At 56.2% G+C, this 23,859-nt stretch overlaps 1 protein-coding gene across 1 annotated transcript in view; it reads left to right on the top strand.

Annotated features, from left to right (window-relative positions):
• SHC3 (SHC adaptor protein 3) overlaps positions 1 to 23,859 on the top strand; it is a 97,882-nt gene that overhangs the window by 54,915 nt on the left and 19,108 nt on the right. The window contains exons 3-10 of the mRNA XM_043567139.1: positions 470 to 533; positions 2,577 to 2,696; positions 5,477 to 5,530; positions 10,717 to 10,768; positions 15,415 to 15,541; positions 18,715 to 18,865; positions 19,827 to 19,914; positions 22,712 to 22,867. Coding sequence (XP_043423074.1) covers positions 470 to 533; positions 2,577 to 2,696; positions 5,477 to 5,530; positions 10,717 to 10,768; positions 15,415 to 15,541; positions 18,715 to 18,865; positions 19,827 to 19,914; positions 22,712 to 22,867 — 812 coding nt within the window. The remainder of the gene's footprint in view (positions 1 to 469; positions 534 to 2,576; positions 2,697 to 5,476; positions 5,531 to 10,716; positions 10,769 to 15,414; positions 15,542 to 18,714; positions 18,866 to 19,826; positions 19,915 to 22,711; positions 22,868 to 23,859) is intronic.

Genomic DNA, 23,859 nt, shown 5'->3' with positions numbered 1-23,859 from the left:
AGACGCTGGAGATAATACTCAGAACGCCAAATTTCTTCTGATAACGTTCTGATTCACCTTGGAAGGGTGGTGACCCGTAGCGGTGCTTGGTCAGGGCCGGCCCCGTGCCGGGACCGTGGCCGTGAAGGGAACATCCGGGAGACCACGTGCCCTGGTAATGGTCCACTAAACGGAATCCCAGCCCAGCGTAAGACGGACTGTGGCGTCGACACCCGTCACACCGTTAGGATACAGCCACGCCAACAGGAGGCACTAGGGCACTGCCAGCGGGAGGTTCAGGACGACCTGGTCGCATTTGGCGCGGTTCTGTTTGCCAGAGAGGGAACCGGGTGACCCCCGCATGGGGAGCCGCGCTGTCTACGCTGAACTGCACGGGCAGGTGTCTCCCCTGGGGACGTGCGCGTGTGGTCTCTTGGTTGCAGGATCCTGACTGATGTGACAAATGGATCTCTCTTCCTGCCCCCTTAAGGGAAGCCATCAGCCGCGTCTGCGAAGCCGTCCCTGGCGCCAAGGGAGCCTTCAGGAAGAGAAAGGTACCGTCTTCTGTGTTGCCTCCCCACGCAGCACTCGCGGTCACGCACCGCCCGTCAGGGCCCCCTGTCACCGCCTGGCTGTCGGCACTTTCCAAGCGACGAGAGCTCGGGGTCCCCCTGCCCTGGGGTTGGCAGGACGGCCGGCAAGTCAGCGCCCAGTTGTGCCCCATTGGCCCAGACCTGTAGACGGTGAGGAGATGGCACGGAAGACGGGGCTGGTGCCCCTTGAAGCCTCTCTGGGCGTTAGTTCTCTTCGCTAGAACAGTTGGTGGTGAACACCCCGGGTGCTGTGCTGCTAAATTTAACCAGCGGCCCTCAGGGTTCAGAGTACGAAGCCGCTCATCTGTCCCGTGTGCCAGTTTCCGTGGCATACGTGCTTCCGCCAGGCCCCTTCCAGGCTCTAGCGACATCCCCGAGGACGCGCAGTGACACGTCATCTCACGGTGTTTCCACCTGGTTCACAGGTGCAGCGGGCACAAAGGCCTGAGCGGCACAGATGACCGGTAACGTAGCAAAAGCAGCTGGGAAGTGAGGAGTTTTGAGTACTTGTCTTTTTTTCTTTTTTTTAATGTAAGTTATTTGTTTGTAAGTTTACGTAAATTAACTTTTCGTAGCAGCTGTTTTTAACGGCCAGCTCCTAAAATCCCAGAAATTTAATAATTGTCTCTCATTAGCCAGTACAACCAGCTCCAGAGCGCCACGGGATATCCCCATTTGACAGGTGATGAAAACTGAGGCACAGAGATGTGGGTAGGGGTAGGCTGGGCTCAGGCCCATGTCACCCGGCTCCAGGGACTATACATTCAACCTTGGGTTGACTTTTTCACCCTGGAGATGGTTAGACGGCCAGGGAGAAAGTGGATTAAGAGAAAGGTCAGAAAACCTCTCTGGTTAGAAGTCTGGCAGGTACAGAACTAAATGGCCACTGTCAGGACTGTCTGTGCCCGGACTCTATTGCTCTGTCGTGAGGCGTTACCTCTGATGTCCCCAATCCGAATCCGTCCTGGGGCTGAGGTTTGCAGGCAGGTGGCCGGCTTGTTGACACCCCCCGCCCTGGGTGGGTTTTGTCATTACAGCTCGGGGACATCCGCGAAGCTGTAAGGCAGCTGGGTTTCAGGCAGAGAACTTTGAATCTTGACTGTCACGTAGGGTCACTAGGAGGGGGTCTGAGGACAGAGCTAGGGAGTGTCCTCTTTCAGAGCCCGGGGAGGGTGGCAGAAACAAGGCTGATGGCCTCGGGTATGACTTAATCAGAATCTCGGGGGACGGGGGCCCAGGCCTCTCTATTTGTAAACAGCTCTGTCAGATTAAAAATGGTTTAAGAACCAGCTGTAATTAGCATATCAAAAGAGGGCATGTTCTAATCTGACAGGGAAGATGGCTTGGGGGCCCTGGACCCAGATACAAGAGTTGGCCTTTGGGGGTTGGGTGGGGGGCGGGCAGGGATGGCTGGTGCGGAAACGCAGTCCTTTGGGCCCTGTGCCAAGGACTTTAACTGAGCTGAGCCCGGTGGTCCGTCCCTGTGCCGGGCCGTCCCTGTGAGCACCGGCCTGGAGGACGTTCTGGCCCAAGGCCCCCAGCAGTGAGCAGTCTCGAGACTCCACGGGATGTTCATCGGCCCCACGAGCTGCACCCTGCTCTTCTGGCTCTGCCAGTTTAGCTCCCGGGGGGCTGGAACCAGTATCTGAGCCTGGAAGCTGTGAGCACTGGCCCGTGGCCCTTTCCTGGGCTTACGAGTGACAGGAGACTCATCCCCACGGGAGCTGCCTGCACGCGGACGGTGCTGACGCCCGAGGGTCCTCCCCCGTGTGTGCGCATGACGTGTTTATGACGTGTTTGTGGCTGCCTGTTGCGAGTCCCAGAATCCGTGTGCTCCTGTTGGATCCCGCCTGCCGGCTCCTTCGTGGCACAGCCTCCTTCACGTGGCCAGTGAGGGCGGGAAGGTGGGGGCTTGGGGGTGCAGCAGACGGGAACAACAGAGAGGCTGTGACAGCGCGGCCTCTCCGGAATCGGAAGCTAAAATCTGGCCGCTTGATTTCACAGCCTCCCAGCAAAATGCTGTCCAGCATCTTGGGCAAGAGCAACCTCCAGTTTGCGGGCATGAACATCTCCCTGACCGTGTCCACCGCCAGCCTGAACCTGCGGACGCCCGACTCCAAACAGGTCTGTAGGCGCCCGGGCCCCCTGGGTGTTTGGCAAGGTTGCCTGCTCTGCTGGGTCTGGCAGAGAACATTTGTCTAAAATCTTTACTAGCCTGCAGACTTTGGCCCCTTTGAACGGTTGCCCACGGAATGATAGGTAGAATTGGTTTTCTTGGAATCTGCTGCAAATTACCGTTGTTTTTTTTAAGGGTAACGTCTAAAGTCATTGAGGGACTTGCAGCGCATGTGTTTGCCACGGACTCCTCACCTCCTTGCCCGTCTTTCATTTCCTTTTACGCCGTATTTCTTGGACTCCGCAGCCCACGTCTCATTTCCACATTGTGTCATCCTTGAAGTGGATGGCACCTCGTGGTTTAATGGGCCAGATTTTTTCTGTCTTAGCGGTTCCTCATCTGGAGCCACTCGCGGTTGACGGCGTCCTAGGTCGCTGCACGAGGCATACGGGAGGGAGTCCGCCCGGCGCGGGACGTCTGCCGCTCGCCGGCCGAGGCCGCACGGCGGTGGCGATCGTTGGGGCGGGTTCCGTGTGTGACGCTGGCCTCTCGGCAGCGTGTGTCTTAGGTCTCTCGGGCCTCAGTTCTGTCCGCTGGAACAGTGGGTGTCTCAGTGGCTGTCCTGGGTACCAGCAGGTGAAGACGCCCAGACGCGTAAAAGGGCGTGTTCCCCACGCAGCCCGGGGCTCCCTTGCCGGTGGCCTGAGCTGGAAATGGGATGTGTCTCCACGGGGAGAGAGGTGGGCCACCCGCACACCTCTGACTCTGGCCGTGTTCCCGGGGGTGCCTGGGGTTACCTTTGCGTTGCCAAATATATTTATATTCATTGACTTCAGTGTTCCCCAGGTCAGCGAGTGGCACCAGCTCCTACTCCATTCCTCACTTGCCGGACAGATAATCCCTGTCTTTTCACGTTGGTCCTTCTGACGGGTGGGGTGGGGGTGGGTTAGGAAGGTTCAGCGGGCTCCACCTTTCTCTGGGGCCTTCTCAGGGCTGAGCACCTGTGACCCCGGGCTGCAAGGCGGGAGGGACCCCTCTGCCCTGCACCACACGCCCATATCCACTCTCACACAGTGTGGCCGTTGCTGTTATGTTTCTAGGGATCCTCAGGCTGTGGCCCTCAATTCTGTGGGATACACGTCCCGATCCCTGCCTATTACACCTCATTCCCCCCTTAAGAAAAACAAACAAACTCAGGAGGAGTGGAAGGGACGTGGCCGTGCTGGGGTTGGGGGCTGGTTGGCTGTGTCCTCACTGTTTGTGGAGCATGGGTGTGGGGCTGGGCTCAGGAGCGGGGAGCACCTTCTGGGACGATAGAACACTGCCCGCGACGGTGGGCGCCAGCCCCCGCTCACGCCCCTGGCTGTCCCGTGGCGGCCTGGCTGTTGCAAATTAGGAGGAGTCCTGGCCGGACACTGCCCTCCCCCGTGCAGAGCAACCGTGAAAGTCCCGGCCGCTCTCCTCTGCCGAGCGTCCCTCGAACCTCTCTTGGCCAAAAACACCTGCTCGAGATTCACCGGCTCAAAACTCCATTTAATCTCCCATCTTTTCCGAAGGTCTGAAATACAATGATACAGCAACAGCCACACGTTGTGACCAAATAGGATTTCTGCTTTTTCCCCTCAATACAATATTCCCCTCAATAATACCCACTTCAGTTTCCAAACTCCAGTATGAGGGCTGTCTTATAAGCAAAAACTAAGCAGAAATCAACACCTTTTCGAGCTTTATCCTCATGTGGGGATTGCTGGTGCTTTGCTGCCCTCCTGGGAGCCCCCTGCCCTGGGGCTGGAGGGAGGAAGCTTCCAGAAGGCTGCAAGTGGCCGCTGGTAGCTGGATCCGGCCGGGTTGGTACAGGCTCCAGAGTGGCTTCCTTGTTTCCATCCATTTATATGCTCAGGTCTTTCTAGATCGTGAGTGGTTTTGCACATGCCATTTTGGCATTTTAGAACGAATGGTTTTCTCCCAGTTCAGACACAGGTTTGCTTCGAGCGTCTCGGGAGCACAGTCGGGAAGCTCCTCGCACGGTGGGATTTCACCTCCGTTAATTTCCGACTGCCCGCCACCAAAGGCCTGAGGGGCTGTGCGGGAATAAACCTGGTGATGGTGTGATGGAGCCGGGGCCACTGTTTCCACCCCGGAATTCAATTCAAGGTCATTCCATTGTCTTTGACATTATAAAAATAGCATGGGAAACTTACGTTGCAGCTTAAATTTAGGGCAGCTTCTAATTTACTGTCTCCTGAATTCCGCTGCCGTTTGTAAAGCTAATGGAAATTTCCGGGTTTAATACTTACTTGGAATGTCCTCCCTGGCCTTTGCATCGATGGAACCGGTCGCAAGAGTGCCTGGGACACAACGAGACACGCTCCTTGCTCGCTAGCTGGGGGTCGGCCCTGAAGACCGCATGTGTCTCTGGAAGCAGAAATTGCACCAGTGACCCGTTTCCGTGTGGGGGTGAGACCCTTTCCTTCTCCGAGAGGGAAGTCGTTAGGACCCCCGTCAGCTGTGGTCCTTCAGCCTCGGGCTTCGCCTCTGTGAACCGGGCGGCCGTGGCTCCTCCCTCAAGGGTCGCCTCCAGGGAGCTCGCCGAGCGAGCAGCTGACGTGTGGGGAAAGCCCACCGGCGGTCAGCTGGTGTGACGACTCCCATCCCTTTATTTGCGCCGGGTACCAGTTTCGCGGATTCTCAGGAAACCTGGTCGTATCGCCTGCCGACAAACGGTGGCTTTTCCAGGGCGCGGGGCGGGCACTAACGACGTGTCTCCTTTCTTGTCCTGGGCCTGCAGATCATCGCCAACCACCACATGCAGTCCATCTCGTTTGCCTCCGGGGGAGACCCGGTAAGTGCCCGGGGCTGCTTTCCCTTGCTCTCGTCGGGACTTTTCCAGAAGGGGCCTTCCTCCCAAGGGTGCATTCTAGGGCACGATCGGGAAAGGTAACTGATGACAGCTCTCCCCCCACCTGGTTCCGTAAGCCCTTCTCGACCAGCATTGGTTCTGGTGCCATTAGCCCAAAGCGGTCGAAAATCCTCCAAGTGCTGGCTTTCTGAAGAGGTCCTGGGACCGCGCCCCAGTGTCAGCCGTCAGGCGCCCCCCGTCTGATGACTGGGGGTCCTGCTTCGTTCCTTTTTTCTCTTGGGCTCCGGCAGGGCCCTTCGGTTTCGCGGTTGAAGTCTACGCGAAGCCTGCGAGTTGACTTAGTCTGGTTGATTCATAGATGCTTGAAATTGGAATTTTTCTATCCACATTGAATGTTGTAGTCTTACTGGTTTGCTTTGCCAGCAGGGAGGGAGTGCAGGGAGAGAGAGAGAGACAGAGAGAGGGAGAGAGGGAGGGCAAGGCAGAATGGGAATGTTCCATTTTTGCATTGCTGCTTTTATTAAGAAGGTCACGAGGTAATTCACTCCTCACGTTTGGTCAAGATGGTGTCAGTGCTCATTTTCAGCGTCTGAGAGGCAGGACCCACAAACCCCTTGCTCCCCCTCTCCCTCCTCCCCTCCCTCCTCCCCCTCCTCCTCCTCCCTCGCCATTCTCCTCCTCCCCCCTCCTTCTCCTCTCCTCCCCTCCTCCCCCTCTTCCCCTTCTGCTCTTCCTGCTCCTCCCCCTCCTCCTCACCCCACCCCCCACCCCCCACCCCTCCCCGCCCCCAGCAGAGCCAGACCCACACACACTAACTGCTGCTCACTGTTGCTGGCCAGCCCTTGGAAACAGCTTGCAGGCAGGAAACTATCTCCAGGGAAGAAGAGCCAGTCAGCCCTCGGAGCCATGAGGGAGAAAACACCCGCCCCCAAGACCGCCTTCATACCATTTCCCATTGGTCCGGGCCACGTTTTCACCAGTCTGGGGAAGTATTTAAAAATTAGGACGACCGAGTGAGTGTTTTCTTGAAGCTACATTTACTCAAAAAGAAAAATTGTTCTGTGTCCTGGCATGATGTCCTTTTGCTGTTGAATAAGTCTTTTATAATAAAACAATGAGGCTTAGAAGTGGTGTTTTTATTGTTATTGTTGTTTCGTTATGTGCAAGTTTCCGGGTCCAGGGCAGCCGGAGTAGCCGGTGTGGTGCAGAGGTCCCGTCCTGGTCTGGCCGGGAAGGGGGTATTTCCCAGGCTGTGAGGACTTGGTGTGTCTTTCCCGGCCTGCTCCCTCTACCTGGGGAACTGCTTGTGCTTGCTGCTGGCTCATGAACAGCAAGTCGAGCGGGTGGGCGCTTTCCACTGCTGGCTCTCATCTCGACATCTCTAAAGGCTGGTGGAGTCACGGCCCCCGGTGTCTCGGCCGCAGACAATCCACGCCCCCCGCCTCTGCCCCAGTTCCTGCAGCCGCCTCCCCTTCTCCCAAGGAGGCGTCAAGCCCAGCCAGACCCTTGGGCCAAGGGCATTGGCAGGAGAGGGATTCGGCCACCCTGCACGTGGTTCCTTGCCCTTACACCCCCGCCTGACCAAGAGAATATGGCAAAACACCCTTGGACCACCCTCAGCACCTCCACTGACTCTCGCTGTCTTCCTTTAGGGTCTAGTCCTCAAAATCTCTCCCCGTGGTTTCCTCTTTTCCTTCCCCTCCCCTCCTTTACTTTCTCTCCAATCCCTTAATCTCTTACATTTTATCATAAAGCGAAAGACCTCACTGAGACATACATTTAGCAAGTGGGAGTCTGCCACTAGAGATGGGATCTCGAGGGACAGGTGCACCTGCTGTGTACCGGCACGCGCACCTGTCCTCACGCCTCCACCTGTGTCTGCACGTGGCTCCAGTCAACTCACAGAGGCGTCTCACCGCTGGCCCCGTGTGATGCTCGCAGCCATAGTTTCCGAAATTTGGGAGGTAACCCAGCTTGCAAAATAAAAGGAAGAAACAGTACGTACCCGCAGCGACAGATTCTTCCAAGAACTTGTCTCAAACTTCAACTTAATGATGCTATGAGTGGACCTGCAGAGACGGAAGGCTCAGGAAGCCAAGGACACAGGCTTCTGTTCAAATTGTCCTGTTCTCCAGGGTGCACACAGGTCTGCGAGCCTCAAATTTCCTCACCTCCTTGCTTTTAAAAAAGAAAAAGGAAGCACTGGGTGCTTTTAACCTTTTTATATTTTCTTCTTATTTGTTTCTGATGCATAAAACGTCACGATACCAGGGGACAGGAAACCTGGTCAGTTCCTATTTTAACCAAGCCCAAATGCACGTTCGCATTGTGCGTGGGTTCCCGTTCCGCACTGGCTTGTAACCATTATAATTGGAAGATGTTTCAATAAAACTAGCAATCCCAGGTTCGATCCCTTGTTCTGGTGCTCAGTGTGTAACTACTCACTGCTTTGTGCTCTAGTTGACCCAGTAAGAAAATGTTTTGAAATATCAACTAAGACAGGTTGAAAAACACTGTTAATCCAAAATCCCCCCAAAATATGCCCTGTAATCGTAATCTGCTGTGATTACCAGTGTTCACAGGCCACCAGAAGGGGGTCAGGGTGCCGGCCAGGCTCAGAAAGGTTTGGGGGGTGGCAACAGGGGTGCAGGATGGGCAGCCGGCAGCCCCATCTGTGGAACTTGGTGTTCAGTGTGACTGGATGATGTCTAGAACAATGTTCTGAACACCAATACACTCCCCCAGCGTGCCAGACAATGATCAACATTGGCTTTAGAAGAGTTCTGTCCTGGCTTGACCCTAAACCATCTGAGGGACGGGACACATGTCATGCCTCTTTCCTGGCCTTCCTTCCCCAGAGGAGCGTTTCTCAGACTGGAGTAAGAATTTAAGAAGGAGAATTTCTTTGCGTATGCCACTAGTGTTGACTCAAATTAATTTTGTCACCCAAACATGCACAAAAATAAATCAAGTATACATTCCTTGGGTTCATACGTCCTATTGAACTGTAAGCCCCGATCGTGTTTGAAAGTTTAATCCTGATAAACACAGTAAAGCCAGAAACATTCAAAGTGACAGGAATTTACCGGGATGGGTGGTTTTGCTGACATCACCCAGATCTCTGCTCTCAGAGGGACTCTCGAACCGGCCGCCACGGTGCGGAATCCTTCAAGGTCAGCATCTCTCTACTACGTCAGGCGCCTGGGTGACTCAGTCCTTCCACTAATTTATTCTGTTGAAGTAAGCACTTCAGTGATGCATCGTTGTGTACAAATGTGACGTCAATTGCTTGAGTTGGGGCAAAAGCATCTAGTCTGAGTGTTCTTTTTTCTCGAATTCTTTAAAAACTTGGCATCTGTAATGTCGGAAACCCAAGTGACAACCTTGTCGCTGACATTGCAACGCAGAACCGATGACGCAGTGGTCATTCAGATGGTCCCGGATATTCTTGTATTAATTTGTAAGATTATTATGGAAACTAAAACACGAAGTGAGAAAGAAAGTCTGGTCACATCTCAAACACTGGAGAATGTTCCTGACCAGGCCTAGAATTCCACGGAGCTCGGACGGAGAGACGCCGGTGCTGTCCTAGGACCCTTCCAATGCTGTCATCTCCTGAGTCCACAGAAAGCGTCCGTGACTACAAGCTGGAGTCCTTACTTGGCTGTTAGTTTCATATTCTGACCAGATCTTCCTTGATGGAAATGACTGGAAGCTGGGTTGATGGTCTGTTTTTCACCCCCCTTCCCAGCTCAGGGAATATACCAGCAGACAGTGGCCTAAGGAGGAGCATGGAACAGCGTAGACAGGCAGCATACTGGAGGGACCCTTGGTGGCAACCAGTCATGTCAAAACCCGCTGGAGGGCCCTCCTCCCCTCCTCAGACCCAGCGGGTCGCTGTGAGTTCTGGGAAACCATGTACCACGTATGGAAAAGCACCCTGTGCCTGGTGCTGCCTGCTGGGGCGTTCAGTAATCATTGCATGTCCCCAGGCTCCCAGTCGTCCCCTCTCCCATCGGAGGGTTTTCCTGGAGCACGGCAGAGAGAGAAGGGGTCATCCCCTGCCCACGGAGAGTAGTAACGAAGGCAGTCACGACACAGAATCTTCCGGATGCTGAAAACCTGGAGCTCATCTGTAATGTTGGAGCCCTTCGAAGCAATGACATTTGGGAGAAATCTGCAATGACGGGGTGAGCCTTTACCGGTCGCCCCCCCCCTGAGACTTTACAAATGTTGAGAATGTCAGCTTTGCAGGGAACGTCTGTTCTGCTTTCCAGAATGAAGAGAATGATTGGTTCCTCTGCCTGTTTAGAGGCGGCCCAGCCTACGTCTGAGGACAGAGCCTCCTCCGTGCACGGATCAGATGAGGCCGCCGCGCAGACTCGGATTTTACCCGGAACAGCCAGGCTACTACTCAGAGCTCATATGTGTGAAACATCTTAAAAGATTAAAGTTACTACTTATTTCCGAGAAGAAAAGAACCATCACATGCCATCCACCCAGGAAGGCGTTCCCAAACAACCTTTGAACGTCTGCTTCTGGTTTCCTCATGGCTACTAGACCAGCAGCACCAGCACCGGCTGGAAACTTGTCAGAAATGCACATTTTGGGGCCTCCCCTCAGACCCACAGAATCCGAAGCCCCAAGGCGGCACCCAGCAGCCTGTGTCTCCACAAGCCCGTTGTGGGACTCTGACGCCAGCTTGGACTGACCACCGCTGATTCAGGCAGAGCTCAGGACAGTGGCTGTCAGCCTTGACTCACGGTAGAACCTTCTGGAGAGCTTCAAACCGTCCTGAGGCCTCATGGCCTCCCGTCCAGCAAGGGCGGATTATCCGGGAGCTGGGACTCGGGCAGCAGTGCGTTCAGAGCTCCTGGGGGGATCCGCCGTGCAGAGAACGGGGTGCCCGTCACACGGCCGTGGCCCAGAGCGTGGGCACAGACGGGCGGTGTCCGCACCAGAGCCTCAGGCCCCGCCCTGGACCCGCCGAGTCAGAACCCGCACTTCACAAGGTCTGGAGACTCCTGTCCGCGGTAGCGTGAGAAATACCGTCCTTCTGGGCTGTCCCTTGGGAGCGTTAGATTCCTGGGCTGGGTTGCGTAGTGTATGTCTGGCTGTGCTGTCTTGCTCGTGGTTAGTGACGTGGGTGCCTCGTTTTTCTCTGACAGGACACAACCGACTACGTTGCGTACGTAGCTAAGGACCCTGTTAACCGCAGAGGTAAGCAATGCTCGACTCTTACAGTCTCTCACTCGTGCGCGGTCAGGCTGAACACGATGCCAGGTGCTCCTCCTGGTCCCGCCCCCTCCGCCAGCACGACCCGTGTGTCCCGCCGTGCCGTTAACGGGGATTGAGGGCTGCCTGCCTTCTCGGTGGGGGCAGGAGACACCGGGCGGCCGGGGGCCTGAGACCCCCACCTGCACGCGGGGGGTGCGGCTTGGAGCACGTGACCTGCACCTGTGGCTCCCGTTCGTGCCCTGAAAGCGGCCTCGGCCACACCTGGAACGCTGTGTCCCCCCCCCCCCCCGCCCCCGCCCGGCCCCAGCCCCACCGCCAACCACGTCACCCCGAGAAGCCTGCGCTGCCCTGAGCAGTCCACGCTCACGTGCCGTCCACTCGCACCCCACAAAGCTGCCAGGGCCTCAGACGCAGGCTGGAAATGGGGGATGTGGGGCATTCACGAGCTTTCCATCCTCATGGGCCCTTTATTCCTAGACCTCCACACTCACCACCCTGTTCCTTTTATCATGTACAAAACCGAAGCCCCACCATGGGCGCCGACAGCCCGGGCGGGTGGGCTGACCACAGGTGCGCGTTACCCTTGGATACTGACGCACCCCGTGACCCCAGCTTAGAACTCGCTGACGAAGATCGCCAGGGGGTGTCGACAGCAGTACAAAGCACTGGCTCCCCTCCCCTCCCGCCCTCCACCCCAGGTACCGACTGTTAAGATTTTCTAGTTTGCTTTACGGGACTTTTTATCCACATACGTACACGTATATTCTTTTCTTTTAAAATGTCAGTGCACGTGAGATCTTAGCATGCTGTCGTGCCCTCCCCCCGGCACTGTATCTTGGACACAGAGAATGGGTTCACTGTCCTCGAGGTGGCACCATGTGGTGAGACTTGTCCCCCAGGTGCACCGCCCCCCCCCCCCGGGGTCCGCGTACAGACGCTTTCACTGTTGTGCCGCCTGACCTGGAGGCGTTTGCAGAGAGGTTAGATGGTTGATAGGTCAGTGAACCTTGCAAATCAGAAACCAGTCTGGCTGTAAAGATTTGGTCCTCCCCACGGCCGCCTCCTGCCCCACGCTGGTACTCGGTGGCGTGGCGGGACCGCTTTCCTTCCTCAGAGTCACAGACGATGACATCATACGGTGTTAGCACTTATTCTCCCCCAGATGCGTGGGTGTCTGGGGGGCGAGGGGGACCCCGCAAATGAAGTGCCATGTCCTGGATTATGACTGCCACGTTGTCACTCCTGAATCAGAGTGGGGGTGTTCACAGAGTTCTGAGGGTAGACGGGAAGGGGGCATGGGTGGTCTTGAGCCAAGGACTGTCCCCAAAACCCCTGGCTAACACGTGGAGCCCACCCCGTCTTGACCTTGCAGCGACTTTCATGTGATGGCTGTGGATAACCAGTGCTCGGCTGGGGGAGGGCGGCAGGCCGGCAGTTCCACGCAAGCCCGTCCTTCCAGCGGGAGGCAGCTTGATCGGTCCACGAGGGCTCCCCTACAGAACTCTGCACGGCGGGGGCTGGGAACGACAAGAGCTGTCGTCTCACGGTTCTGGAGGCTGGAGACCTGAGAGCCAGGCACTGCCAGGGCCGGGCTCCATCTGGAGCCTGGAGCAGGGACCCCGCCTGCCTCTCCCAGCTCCTGGCGGTGCTCTGGCCGTCTGGGCGTCCTGGCTTGTGGCCACGTGGCTCCAGTGGCCCACCTTCATGCCACCTTCTGCTCCGAGCATGGCCGTGTCTTCACGTGGGCACCTTCTTACAAGGTGTGCGGTTATCCGGGGTCAGGGCCTGCCGTCCGCCAGCCCGCCCTCACGTCAACCGTGGTTAAGTTCCTGCCACTCCGATGGATTCCCCAGATGACAGACCAGCGTTGGCTGGAAACCATGCTTGAGTTCAGGGGGTCTGTGCCTCCCTCCTAGGAGGCCATTGCTGTTCAGCCTTCCTCCCGAGGGGTGAGGATTGTCGGTTTGCCGTGAAGAAGGGACCGTGGTCGCTGTTCCTGGGGCATTTTCTAGTTGGGTAAGACCCCAGATGTCCAAGGGGCCCCTACCAGTCCCCGGTCGGCGGAGATGGCGGCCACGTGCCGTGGGGGCATCGCTCGCCTGTGCTGGCGGAGCGGGTGTCCCGCAGACGCCGTGGGGACAGCATCAGGTGGACGGAGACCCCAGCCCGCAGCCCGCAGCTGTCAGAGGGCTGGGCTGTGGTGCGGGCTCCGGACGTGTTTGGAGCCAATGGGGAAACCGCGAGCTGGTGTCCCGATGGTGACCTCTGACCAGCAGCGTTTGCTGTGTGTGGAAGACACGTGGGGCTGGCCCATCTGAGGGAACATGCCGTCCCCCGGCCCCCGCCCCCGCCTGTATGATTACGGGGGCCATAGTGCGTGTTGCTCCGAGTGCCCTCCGTGACGCGGCCCGAGGACGTCTCCTCCCCCGTGTGAGGCCAGCAGCTCAGAGGCGTGAGCAGTTCTCCCTAGAGCGACCTTGTTTATTGGTCTGAGGGGCGGGGGAGACGACGTGGGCACACGAGCCCCACCCCGAGACCGCCCGCCCTGTGACAGGAGGGCCAGTTTCCCCCAGAAGGGACGGAACGAGGAACGGCCCCGTTTTGTGGCCCTCACGTCCGTTTTGGGCCACATTTTAGGTTTTACGACGTATTTGAGTCTTCACGGCACCACAGCTCTGTACGTGCCTCTCAGCGGTCTGCTCCTTCGTGGCCCCTGAGTGACGCCCCCAGCTCTGCCCCCTCCTCAGCGGCGGTCACCGATGGCGAGGGCCTCACCGTTCCTGTGTGTGCCCAGTCATGCCGGTGAGGGGGTGAGGGGAAAAGACTGTTGCGATGCTCTCAGAGAAAACAGCAGCCCCGGAGACCCTCACCCCAGGGTTCGTTTTGGATTTCGAGTGCAGTTTGGAACAGAGAGGCCCCGGGACCAGAGCCGGGAGGGAGACGTGATTTAATTCTGCGGCTACAGCCTCTGCCGCCCCCGGTTTCTGACCGCCAGGACTCGACCCTCGGCGGGACAGGGTGCCTGCTTCTGCCGCGGCCCTGCGTCTTCCAGTTCTCAGGAAGCAGGCTTCCAGCTCCCTGCTGTGTAGACGGGAGCGATCGGGCAGCCCCCTGCCGAAACCCGTTCTTCCTTCACTGCGGCTGCTGTATCTCTTCAGAAGGACAGTGAGCTGCACACTGTTGGCCCTTCCCGTCTCTACTCTTCCCCGAAGCACCGACCAGGCAGCCCTCGGCTGGTCCCCCTCGGGGGTGGGCGTGCGTGGCTGCAAACAGGCCGGGGGGGGGGGGGGGGCGGGGTTCTTCCCCTCCCTCCTGCCTAGACTCCGGCCTCCTTACTAGCTGGAGGGACACTGCCACCCGTGCTGCTTAATGCACGACCCTGCAGCTCTAACAGCTGTGTCATGTGGGCTCGCCCTGTGCCTCCCGGGCTGGTGTTTAATAAACTAAAATAATATCGATAATCAGTAATAAAAGCACAGCCGGGCATCTGTCTCCTTGGGACCAACCTCTTGGCCATCCCCAGTGCTCCCAAGGGCTCGCGCTGCGATCCAGAGCCTCAGGACGTGCTTTTCCCTGGGTCCCCAGGGTGCTCCCCTGCAGCCCAGGGGACAGGAAGTCTGCGGACCCCGGGGCTGGTGGCCGCCGTCGGCGTGGGCTCCACGGTGCCCTGCTGGCTTCGTGCGGCAGGAGAGCGGTTTGGTGTGCCTCCCCCGAGAGTTTCTTTCCCCGTCGTTAGTAACAGGATGGGGCAGCGCGGGTCACACAGGGAGGCCTGGGGTTCCCGGGGGCACGCAGACGTGGATCTGGGAGGAGACCTCGTATTTCTCGGGGAGCAGAGCGGGCCCTCTGCCCCTGCAGCCTCTTCTCTGGCGGCTCCACACGGATTGTGCCGCAGCTTGGCCTCCGGGACGGCGTGCCCTCGTGGGACAGTTGAGTGCCTGTCGCAAAGCCGCTGGGAGCTGCTCCAGGCTCCCCGAGGCCTGCCCTCCCCCCCACGTCGGGCCACAGGAGCTCAGCTTTGATCTGCTCTTTAGCACAAGCTGCTTGTCTGAGAACCTGTGTGAACAGCCAGCCCCACATTCGAGAGGCGCCCTGGCATGTGGTGGGGAGTCCCCGTGAATTAACATCCCCTGAAGCTCCTCTTTTGAGGGGTTCTTACTGTCCCGAGTTGCCGCATTCGGTGAGGCCGCTTGACTCCCACGAGGAAGTGAGCGGACAGCCACGGGGTGGCTCAGGCGTCCCTCAGCAGGAGCCGGGTTGGGACCGTTGTCCAGGCTCGGGGGGCCGGAGGGGGGCCCGTTCCTTCTTACCGCCCCCTTCTTTGTCACGACGTTTCCTTCCAAACCCTGTTTCTCTGTTGAGCTCTGAGTTGGTATTTCGTAGACGGTTAAGAAATTGTTAACCATTTTGAAATTTAAAAATTTTAAATGTACTTGCAAAGAGGACCTTTGGTGTTAGAGAGCAGAGCCCTTAAGAAACGCATCCCCGCGGTGACGCTTCGTGGCCGTGGCCCAGGGATCGGGCTGTGGGTGGAGCTGCCGGGACAGCGAGTGGGGGACGTGGGCACCTCCCCAGCGGGAGCCTGGCGGCCCAGCGTCTCTAACAGGCCTGCACGCTTGCTCTCCCAGCGTGTCACATTCTGGAGTGCTGCGACGGGCTGGCCCAGGATGTCATCGGCTCCATCGGACAGGCCTTTGAGCTCCGGTTTAAGCAGTATTTGCAGTGTCCTTCCAAGGTCCCCGCTTTCCATGACCGGTGAGTAGCGCTGTGACCCCCTGTGCGCGGGCCTTCCCGCGTTCTATGGGCTTTCGTCTGAGAATGTCTCAAAGGAGAAACCACGAGACGCGGCCTCCGTGAAATGTGGTCTGGACAGACGTGGTCGGTCACGGGGCTCCTGGCTCGGATGCACCTGATGGGTCTGGGCCGGGGCTTGGGAGACCCACCGTCGGAAGGAAGCCCACGGATGGCTGAGGCCCCGAACGTTGGGGAAAACATTTTCTAGAAACTGTAGAGACGGTAGCCAAGGTCACGAAAACGCACTGTAATACCTTCCTGCCGTGTCCTCTGCAACCAGGTGAGATTTCCACACGTCCCCTCCGTGAGTCCTCTTCTCACAGGTGGGATATGTCCCCCGTCCGTGCCACCGTGGTCAGCGCGGTCCTAACTCTGGGCCCTTCCGTGAAGCCCTGAGCTGGGTAGCCTGAGGACCCAAAGCCTCCTGTGGCCCTGGGCACGCCCGCCCCTTGGCCAGGATGAGTCAGCAGCATTCTCTGTAAAAAGGGAACAGTATTCTCGCTTTTTTAAAAAAAAATTTTAAATTTTTATTTACTTATTTTGACAGAGAGAAAGAAGAGGGAGGGGCAGACAGAGAGAGAGAGAGAGAGAGAGAGGAAAACAGCCTTCAGGATCTAGCATTGAGTTTCCTTCAGACATAAGAATATTCCATGCAGCATAAAGCGTTAAAAGAAAGCCATGTGGGGGCGTATCAATAGTCTGTCCTTGATCGGACTTGCATAATGAAAGCGTCTTCTAAAGGTGTGTTCACCGCAAACAAACCTTTATTTCTCCGAAATTCGCTTTTTCACTGTTGCTCTAACGTCTGCAGTCCCGTTCTGTGACTCAGGCACGAAGGCTCTTTTACTTCCATTATCACGAAGGCCGCGTTCACACCTCTGAGCTCTGCCCCTTTCCTGACTGGGTCATTCTCAGTCATTTTCTCATCTACTGGGAAGTGGCCTTTTTTTTTTTTTAGGTTGTTTTTGGTGGGAAATTGCCTTTTTTTTACGTTGCTTTTGGTGGGATATTGCCTTTTTTTTTAGGTTGTTTTTGGTGGGAAATTGCCTTTTTTTTTTTTAAGGTTGTTTTTGGTGGGCAATTGCCTTTTTTTTTTTTTTTAGGTTGTTTTTGGTGGGGAGGGGCAGAGACAGAGGGAGAGAGAGAATCCCGAGCAGACTCCATGCCCAGCGAGGACCCTGACGCGGGGCTCTATCTCATGATCGTGAGATCATGACCTGAGCCAAAATCGAGAGTTGGACGCTTAACCGACTGAGCACCCCAGACGCCCCAGGGAGATTGCTTTAAAGGCGATTCATTTGGGAGGTGCCTGTGAGGACCCCACTTTTCCCCGTTGTCAAGCTTCCCTGCGCTCAGACGGGCCTGTGTGTGGGAGGAGCAGTTAGAAAGTGTCAGTTCCTACCCCATATACACACCCACTATCCATAAACTGTGTATACTGTGTATAAAATTTTGAAGTTCACTCGTTCTCCGCTACTTGTCCATTTCGTGTATAACGGGACCTACTTTACAAAAAGTAGACCGGTACATCTGTGCTCCCGGAATAAACCTCAAAAATCTGAAGTGCAGTGAAAAAGGATATGAAACACGGAAACTTTGAGACCAAACAAACAACATTGGCGTAGTTTACAGGTACACGCACGTGTACGACGCGTGTATAACACGTCAGGATATCCCACACCAACTCTGGAGTATCCGGCACCAGGCGGCGGAGGGTGGGATTTAACTGTATTGGTGGGTGAGTCTGCTCCCTGACATTTCATAATGAAAGCGTTCCAACAGACGGTGAGCCCTTGCACACACACCTACATGCCACCGCTCACATTTTACTGCTAATGTGATGAATCTGTACACCCGTGATGAGTTTTATTTCTTTTAAAAAAAAAGTGGGGCTCCTGGGTGGCTCAGTCAGTTGAGCGTCCGACTTTGGCTCGGGTCATGACCTCATAGTTCAGGGGTTCGAGCACTGTGTCGGGCTCTGTGCCGACAGCTCAGAGCCTGGAGCCTGTTTCAGATTCTGTGCCTCCTGCTCTCTCTGCCCCTCCCCCACTCGTGCTCTGTCTCTCTCTCTCCCAAAAAATAAATGAACTTAAAAAAAATTTTTTTTAAGTAGGGGCGCCCGGGTGGCTCAGTCAATTAAGCATCCGACTTCGGCTCAGGTCATGATCTCACAGCTCATCAGTTTGAGCCCGCGTCAGGCTCTGTGCCAACAGCTCGGAGCCTGGAGCCTGCTTCTGATTCTGTGTCTCCCTCTCTCTCTGCTCCTCCCCTGCTCACACGCTGTCTCTATCTCAAAAATAAGTAAAGATTAAAAAAAACTATTAAAAAAAATTTTTTTTTAAGTAGAAAAAGCCATAGAGCAAAATGTTCACACTTACTGTCCATGGTGGATGCGTATCTTTTATGCTAATTATTATGCTTTTCTGTACTTCTGAAATTTACATAAAAGCCAGATAAATCTATAAAAATTATATGCACAAATATGGGTGGGGGAGCTCACTGAGTTGCCGTGCTCCTCTGAGAATACACTTAAGGTCAGAATTTTCTGTGTAGTTTTTTATATGATCAAGTTTGCCAAAGTTTTGGGGAAAGAAAATGAAGCAGGCAGGATCTTATCTGTTGAGAAGAACTTCAGCTCCAAATGCAGGTATGGACATGAAATTTCTTTAAAAAATATTTTTTTAACGTTTATTTATTATTGAGAGAGAGAGACAGAGCATGAGCATGGGAGGGGCAGAGAGAGGGGGAGACACAGAATCTGAAGCAGGCTCCAGGCTCTGAGCGGTCAGCACAGAGCCCGAGGCGGGGCTCGAACCCACGGACCGCGAGATCATGACCTGAGCCGAAGTCGGACGCTCAACCGACTGAGCCACCCAGGCACCTCCAGTTATTAACATTTTAAACTTCTTCCCTGTTTCAAAGATGAGTGGAATTTTCCAGAAGGTGGGACAGCGATGAAGGCAGAAGCATCTGGCCAGCCCATTCATCTGCTTTTCATAGCTGAGATCTAGATAGTGAGGAGGCAGTGACTGAACTCTCTTTTCTGGGGTAGCAGGTCCTAACATTAGATTTGTTGGTTTTGACAAAAAAACTCCACTTTCGGCTAAAGCCCTGGAAAACCCCTCTTCTAACAGAATGCAGAGTCTGGACGAGCCTTGGACTGAAGAGGAGGGGGATGGCTCAGAGCACCCGTACTACAACAGCATCCCAAGCAAGGCGCCCCCTCCGGGGGGCTTTGTGGACGTGCGGCTGCAAGCCAGACCCCACGCCCCTGACACGGCCCAGGTGAGTCCCACACCCCTGCCTGGGTCTGGCCCCTCGAGCACTTCCTTCCATTTTCTTCCACTGTGCTCGCAGGCTGGCATTCTGTCCGGTCTCTGGCGCAGTAACTCACCTGCTCTCTCCCCTTGGATTACACACGCGGACACACAGGGGAGGCTTTTGCTTTAACGTCCTAAGGCGTTAATCGCGTGTCTGGGAACTAGGTTGTGATTCCGGAGGTGCAAGTCTGGGGGTCTCCTCTCCACCCCGGGGCGAATGCCATTACACTGGGAGCTTCGTGAGGAGACGAAAGAGTTCAGGACTTTTCAAAGGCTCGGGGTGCTTTCTTTCCCCGAGAAGACAGTGGGTGCGGGCCCTTAAAATGATGAGCGTTTTATGAGCCTTCCCTTTTCTTCATTTCCCTGAGTTTTCCTCCAAATCAACACCGTTCCAGTAAGGCGATTGCTTTTTAGAGTTACCGCGTCTCTATTTCGTGACAGAGAATTTTGTGAGGTCACCCACCTTATGCAAATAATAATGACACTGACGAAAGTGGCAAAACAACACGGAAATCAAGCGTCCGCAGCTCTGACGCGGAGAGGACGGGGCGGACTTGCCCGGGTGTGAATGGCTGAGGGAGGTGCGTTCTGACGTACCTGAGCTTTACCCGAGGGCGCGTCCGGTGACGTGGCCGCGAGTATGGAGGAGAGCCCCATTTTCGGTCACACTTAGGGAGGGCTGGTGGCGTGAAATGAAGACAAGGAGGGGCGCGTGTGGTTTTGATGAGACGCAGCCTCTTCCCCCACACCCGTGCAAACGCGTTTCCCGAACCCTAATGCCAACCGCGAGGCAGGAAGGAAAAGGTGGGTGTGATTGGGGATGTGGCGGACCCGCCGTTGGGGTCCCTTCTCCTGGGCTGTGGCTTTGGGGGATGGAGAAAGGGGGAGAGGCAGTTTTTCCTCTGGGCATTTACACACGTCTGTAGTTCGCAGGCAAAGAGCAGACGTACTACCAGGGGAGACACCTGGGAGAGCCGTTCGGCGAAGACTGGAAGCAAGCACCTGTCCGGCAAGGTGAGGGGCACGGCCAGGGGGGAGGGAAGAAGACACGGGAGCACGCGCTCCCGGCGGGGACTTCGTCCGGGGGCTGGCGGCGCACGTGTGTGTCCTGGCGAGACTGAGGCCCCCCCCACCGTCACGGACACAGGGAGGAGGGCTGTGGGGGCGCCGCTCGCTCGTCCTCTGGTGCCTCCCCTTTGTCCCGGCGCTTCCCGTTCGCGTGCACCCTGGACGCGTCCTTGTCCTTCCGGCGGGACGGCCTGCCTACCAGGGGGCTGAGGCGCGGGCCTCCCGACGAGCCCGCACCCGTCCGTCCGGGTGGCTGGTGGCTGGGGCTCTCTGACGTGTGTTTTGCGCTGTCCCTCAGCGCTCCAGCGGGGCTGTGCCCACGACTCCTCACAGGAGCTGGTAGCTTTCCCTTCCTTGCCCGGCCCCCGCCCGCCCCGTCCAGGGTCAGCTTCGGGAGGGACGGAGCCCGCACGCACTAGAGGTGGCGTGGAGAAGCAAGTCCCGCGCGGGCCCTGGGCGCTTTCAGGGGCGCTTCCCCATCGTGTCACGTCGACTGACGTGTCCCCACTTGCCACAGTTCGGCCGTGACCAGGAGCTATCAGTAGGCTCCGTACACCCGAGCGTGTCCGTGTGTGTGTTCTACAGGGTTCTTTCGACGTTCGGCTTCTTCCTGAACTCCCTCAGTAGCTCGGGGGTCCTGACCCCTGGCTGCTGACCCCTCAGGGTCTGAAGGAGAAGCAGCAACGGGGAATTAAGCTCTGATTTCTGATTAACGCGTCCACGTACGTATGTGTGACCGTATTGTGGCTTCATGTCGAGGCCATCCCCGCCGGGGAATAGACGACAATACATTTCTGGAACTGCCCCCTCGTGAGGCCGTTTGCGGCCTCACCTGCCCGAGCTAAGGGAGGACCCGTGTGTGGGGCCCTCAGTACAGCGTAAGGCCTGGTGGAGGCGGCCACACAGCTGCAGCTCCCAGTAGGACACACGTAGCAAACCAGAGTCCGAGCTGTGCCAGGAGCACCTTTTTTCTATGTTCTTACCTCTGTTCCACAGACATTTAAAAAGTATTTCCAGGGGCGCCCGGGGGGCTCAGTCGGTGGAGCGTCCGACTTCGGCTCAGGTCATGATCTCGCGGCTCGTGGGTTGGAGCCCCGCGTCGGGCTCTGTGCTGACAGCTCGGAGCCTGGAGCCCGCTTTGGATTCTGTGCCTCCCTGTCTCTCTGACCCTAACCCACTCGCATTCTGTCTCTGTCTCTCTCAGAAATAAATAAGCTTTAAAAGAAAATTTAAAAGTATTTCTATAACACGTGTGTGCTTAACCACATTAACAACTGCTAAGGACCAACGGAGACACATTGTTTACAGCAGATGCTGGCTGTTATTGAAAAGTATGTCAGGTTCACTTGAAAATGAGTCTCTCCTTGTGTGTTCCCATTCCACCCCCTCCCCCCACCCCTCCCGGCCAGATCAGGATCAGACAACGTAAGAGACTCCAAGGTAGAAATGCACCTGAGGGTCATATGTCTCAATGAATTTCAAGTTCTTAGTTGAAAGCAATAAATATCTTTTTTCCATTGGATAAGAATATCCTCTGTTAATTTGCTGGCAGCTGTTGTCCCTTACCAAAAATTAACACTCGGTGACCCCATCGTGGTGTGAATGCCCCCCGGTCCCCAGCTCTGCACCTGCCATGGTCTCAGTGGCAAAGGGCCATCGTCAGGAAAGTTACTTGTTGGGCTTTTGATCTTCTCCTTTTAAAACTTAGTTTGTAAAATCCTTCGTACAGACTGATTTGCTCGCCACGCACATGTGCACACACACACACACACACACACACACACGTGAGCGGCAAGAAGCCGCTGTGGAACCAGGACACATAACACGGGAGCGGCCCGTGAAACATGAAGTCATGCTCAGGAACAGGTGTAGACACATGAAGGACTTTTAACAGGACACCTGCGTCCTCTCGCAGTGCTGTGCTGCCCAACCCCAACAACAGGCTCTGGGGAAAGCTTAAGAAGCCCTCTTGCCAACTGGATTGAGCCGCCCATGGGGTGTGAAAGGTGACTTCTCTCCAGAGACAGCGCTGCCAGAGGGCAGTGCTCCTGAGAGTCTGTCTGTGTAAGTGCGTCAGAGACGGGGCTCCCACGGCGACCCGAGCAAGTGGGATCGGGCACCACCGTCACCCCTCGGGCCCCAGACCAGCCTTGGCACTCTCGTGGCACAGCTGAGAAGTCCCGTGGGGGCGCTGCCCCCGGGTGGGGTCCTCCATCACACGCCCACCCTGGGCCTCCTGCGTGGAGCCTGGGGCATGACGGGATGCTTCGTTTTGTAAGGAAGGGGCCGGGCATCGCGTGGCTAGAACGGAGTTGACTTACGAGGCGTCCGCTTACACCGAAAGGGAGAACAAGGCGATTTAATGAGGCTCATGGTTCTGCTGCTGCTACTTGCTCAGGGGGCTTTGTAAAGGGGACGAGGGACCCAGGCAGCTTCCGCCGTGGCGCATCTGCTCCACTCACCGACCCCGGTCGGGGCCGGAGTCTCGGGCAAGCCTGTGCCGTCAGGGTGTCCGTCCTCGGGGGCTGGCATCTTGACATGGAGGCAGGGAAATCGTCCCGGCCAAACACAACAGTGGTGACAGGGTCAGAAGAGGGGGATTTAGCCAGTGGGGACCCACAAGAAGAATTAGCTACCAGATAGCCCGTAGGAACGCCTCCGTGAAGTGTTGGGTGGCTTACGGATAGATGCGCAAATGGCCTTCCCCTCGTAAGAGAAAAGAGCGCTGGTTTTCTCGTTGCAGGGTCCTTGGACACCTACAGCCTGCCGGAAGGGAGAGCTCACGCGGGCCCCGGAGAAGCCCCCACCTACGTGAACGCCCAGCACATCCCGCCGCAGGCCACACCAGCCTCCGGCAGCAGCGCGGAGAGCAGCCCGCGGAAAGACCTCTTCGACATGAGTGGGTTTCTTTTCGCGTGTGGTTTTCTTGTCTTCCGGGGTTGCTTTCCGCTGTCTGAAATCTTTGCCGCGACCATACTTTCTGCTGGCAGGGTTTTGATTAACAGTGATGTGAATTACCGCCCCAGCTGAAAGAGGACCACCAGCGTGTGGTGGCCGGTCAGCACCGCGTAAGGCCCGCAGAAGCCACCGCATGGCCATGGCTCCACCTCACTTTGCTGGGTTATGCTTGGGCTTTTCAAGGCTTTGCACTTGGCCGACCTCTGCTTTGGGATGACAGCTCTCTCTGAAGTCCAGAGACAAAGCAGGTTCCCCCTCTGTGTGGAACTGACTTTCCTCTTGAAGATCTGTCTGCACATATCTCGAGATAAATGGTACACACAAAAACGTCCTCATTCGTTTATTTACTTAAATGTCAATCAGCCGTTACGTGCCAAATACTGGATCAGTTGCTATGGATGCCAGTGTGAAATGGCTTATCACAGGGCCTGTGGTCTGTTGAAAATGACCAACATAGAAGCAAGAAATGGCGAGACGCCCTCTCGCGTGCACGCACGCATGCACACACGCTCTCCTGTATTCTTGTCCAGTGAGCACCTAGTGTGTGTCTATCCTCATCTACTTACTGGGGGCTACAGGAAGACAAAACAGAATCCCTACTCTCCTGGAGCTTGAATAACCCTTGTGCTGTAACCGGTAGCAGTAAGTGCCCTGAAGAAAAACAAACCAGGATGAGGAGTGTGATAGGGAGCTACTTAGCAGCGTAGTAACGTGCGCCCTGGACCTTCTGTTTGTCATGTAGACTGGGACAGCTAAATCATCCGTGAACTGAGTAACGAGAGTGGAAGTCGTTGCTAAGGCATTTTGAGAGAGGCTTCCGAGTTCACAGAGAGCTTTACATCCCCATGTGGCTTTGGCGGTTCCCTGAGAACTTCACAGGGGAGGAAATGCCTTGATAATTTAACAAGTGCTGGGCATTCGTTGTTCTGTTTA

The sequence above is a fragment of the Prionailurus bengalensis genome, chromosome D4 (assembly GCF_016509475.1).
Source record: "Prionailurus bengalensis isolate Pbe53 chromosome D4, Fcat_Pben_1.1_paternal_pri, whole genome shotgun sequence".
In the NCBI taxonomy this organism is placed as follows: domain Eukaryota; kingdom Metazoa; phylum Chordata; class Mammalia; order Carnivora; family Felidae; genus Prionailurus; species Prionailurus bengalensis.
The sequence above is the reverse complement of the archived record's forward strand: the minus strand, read 5'-3'. Positions and strand labels throughout refer to the sequence as shown.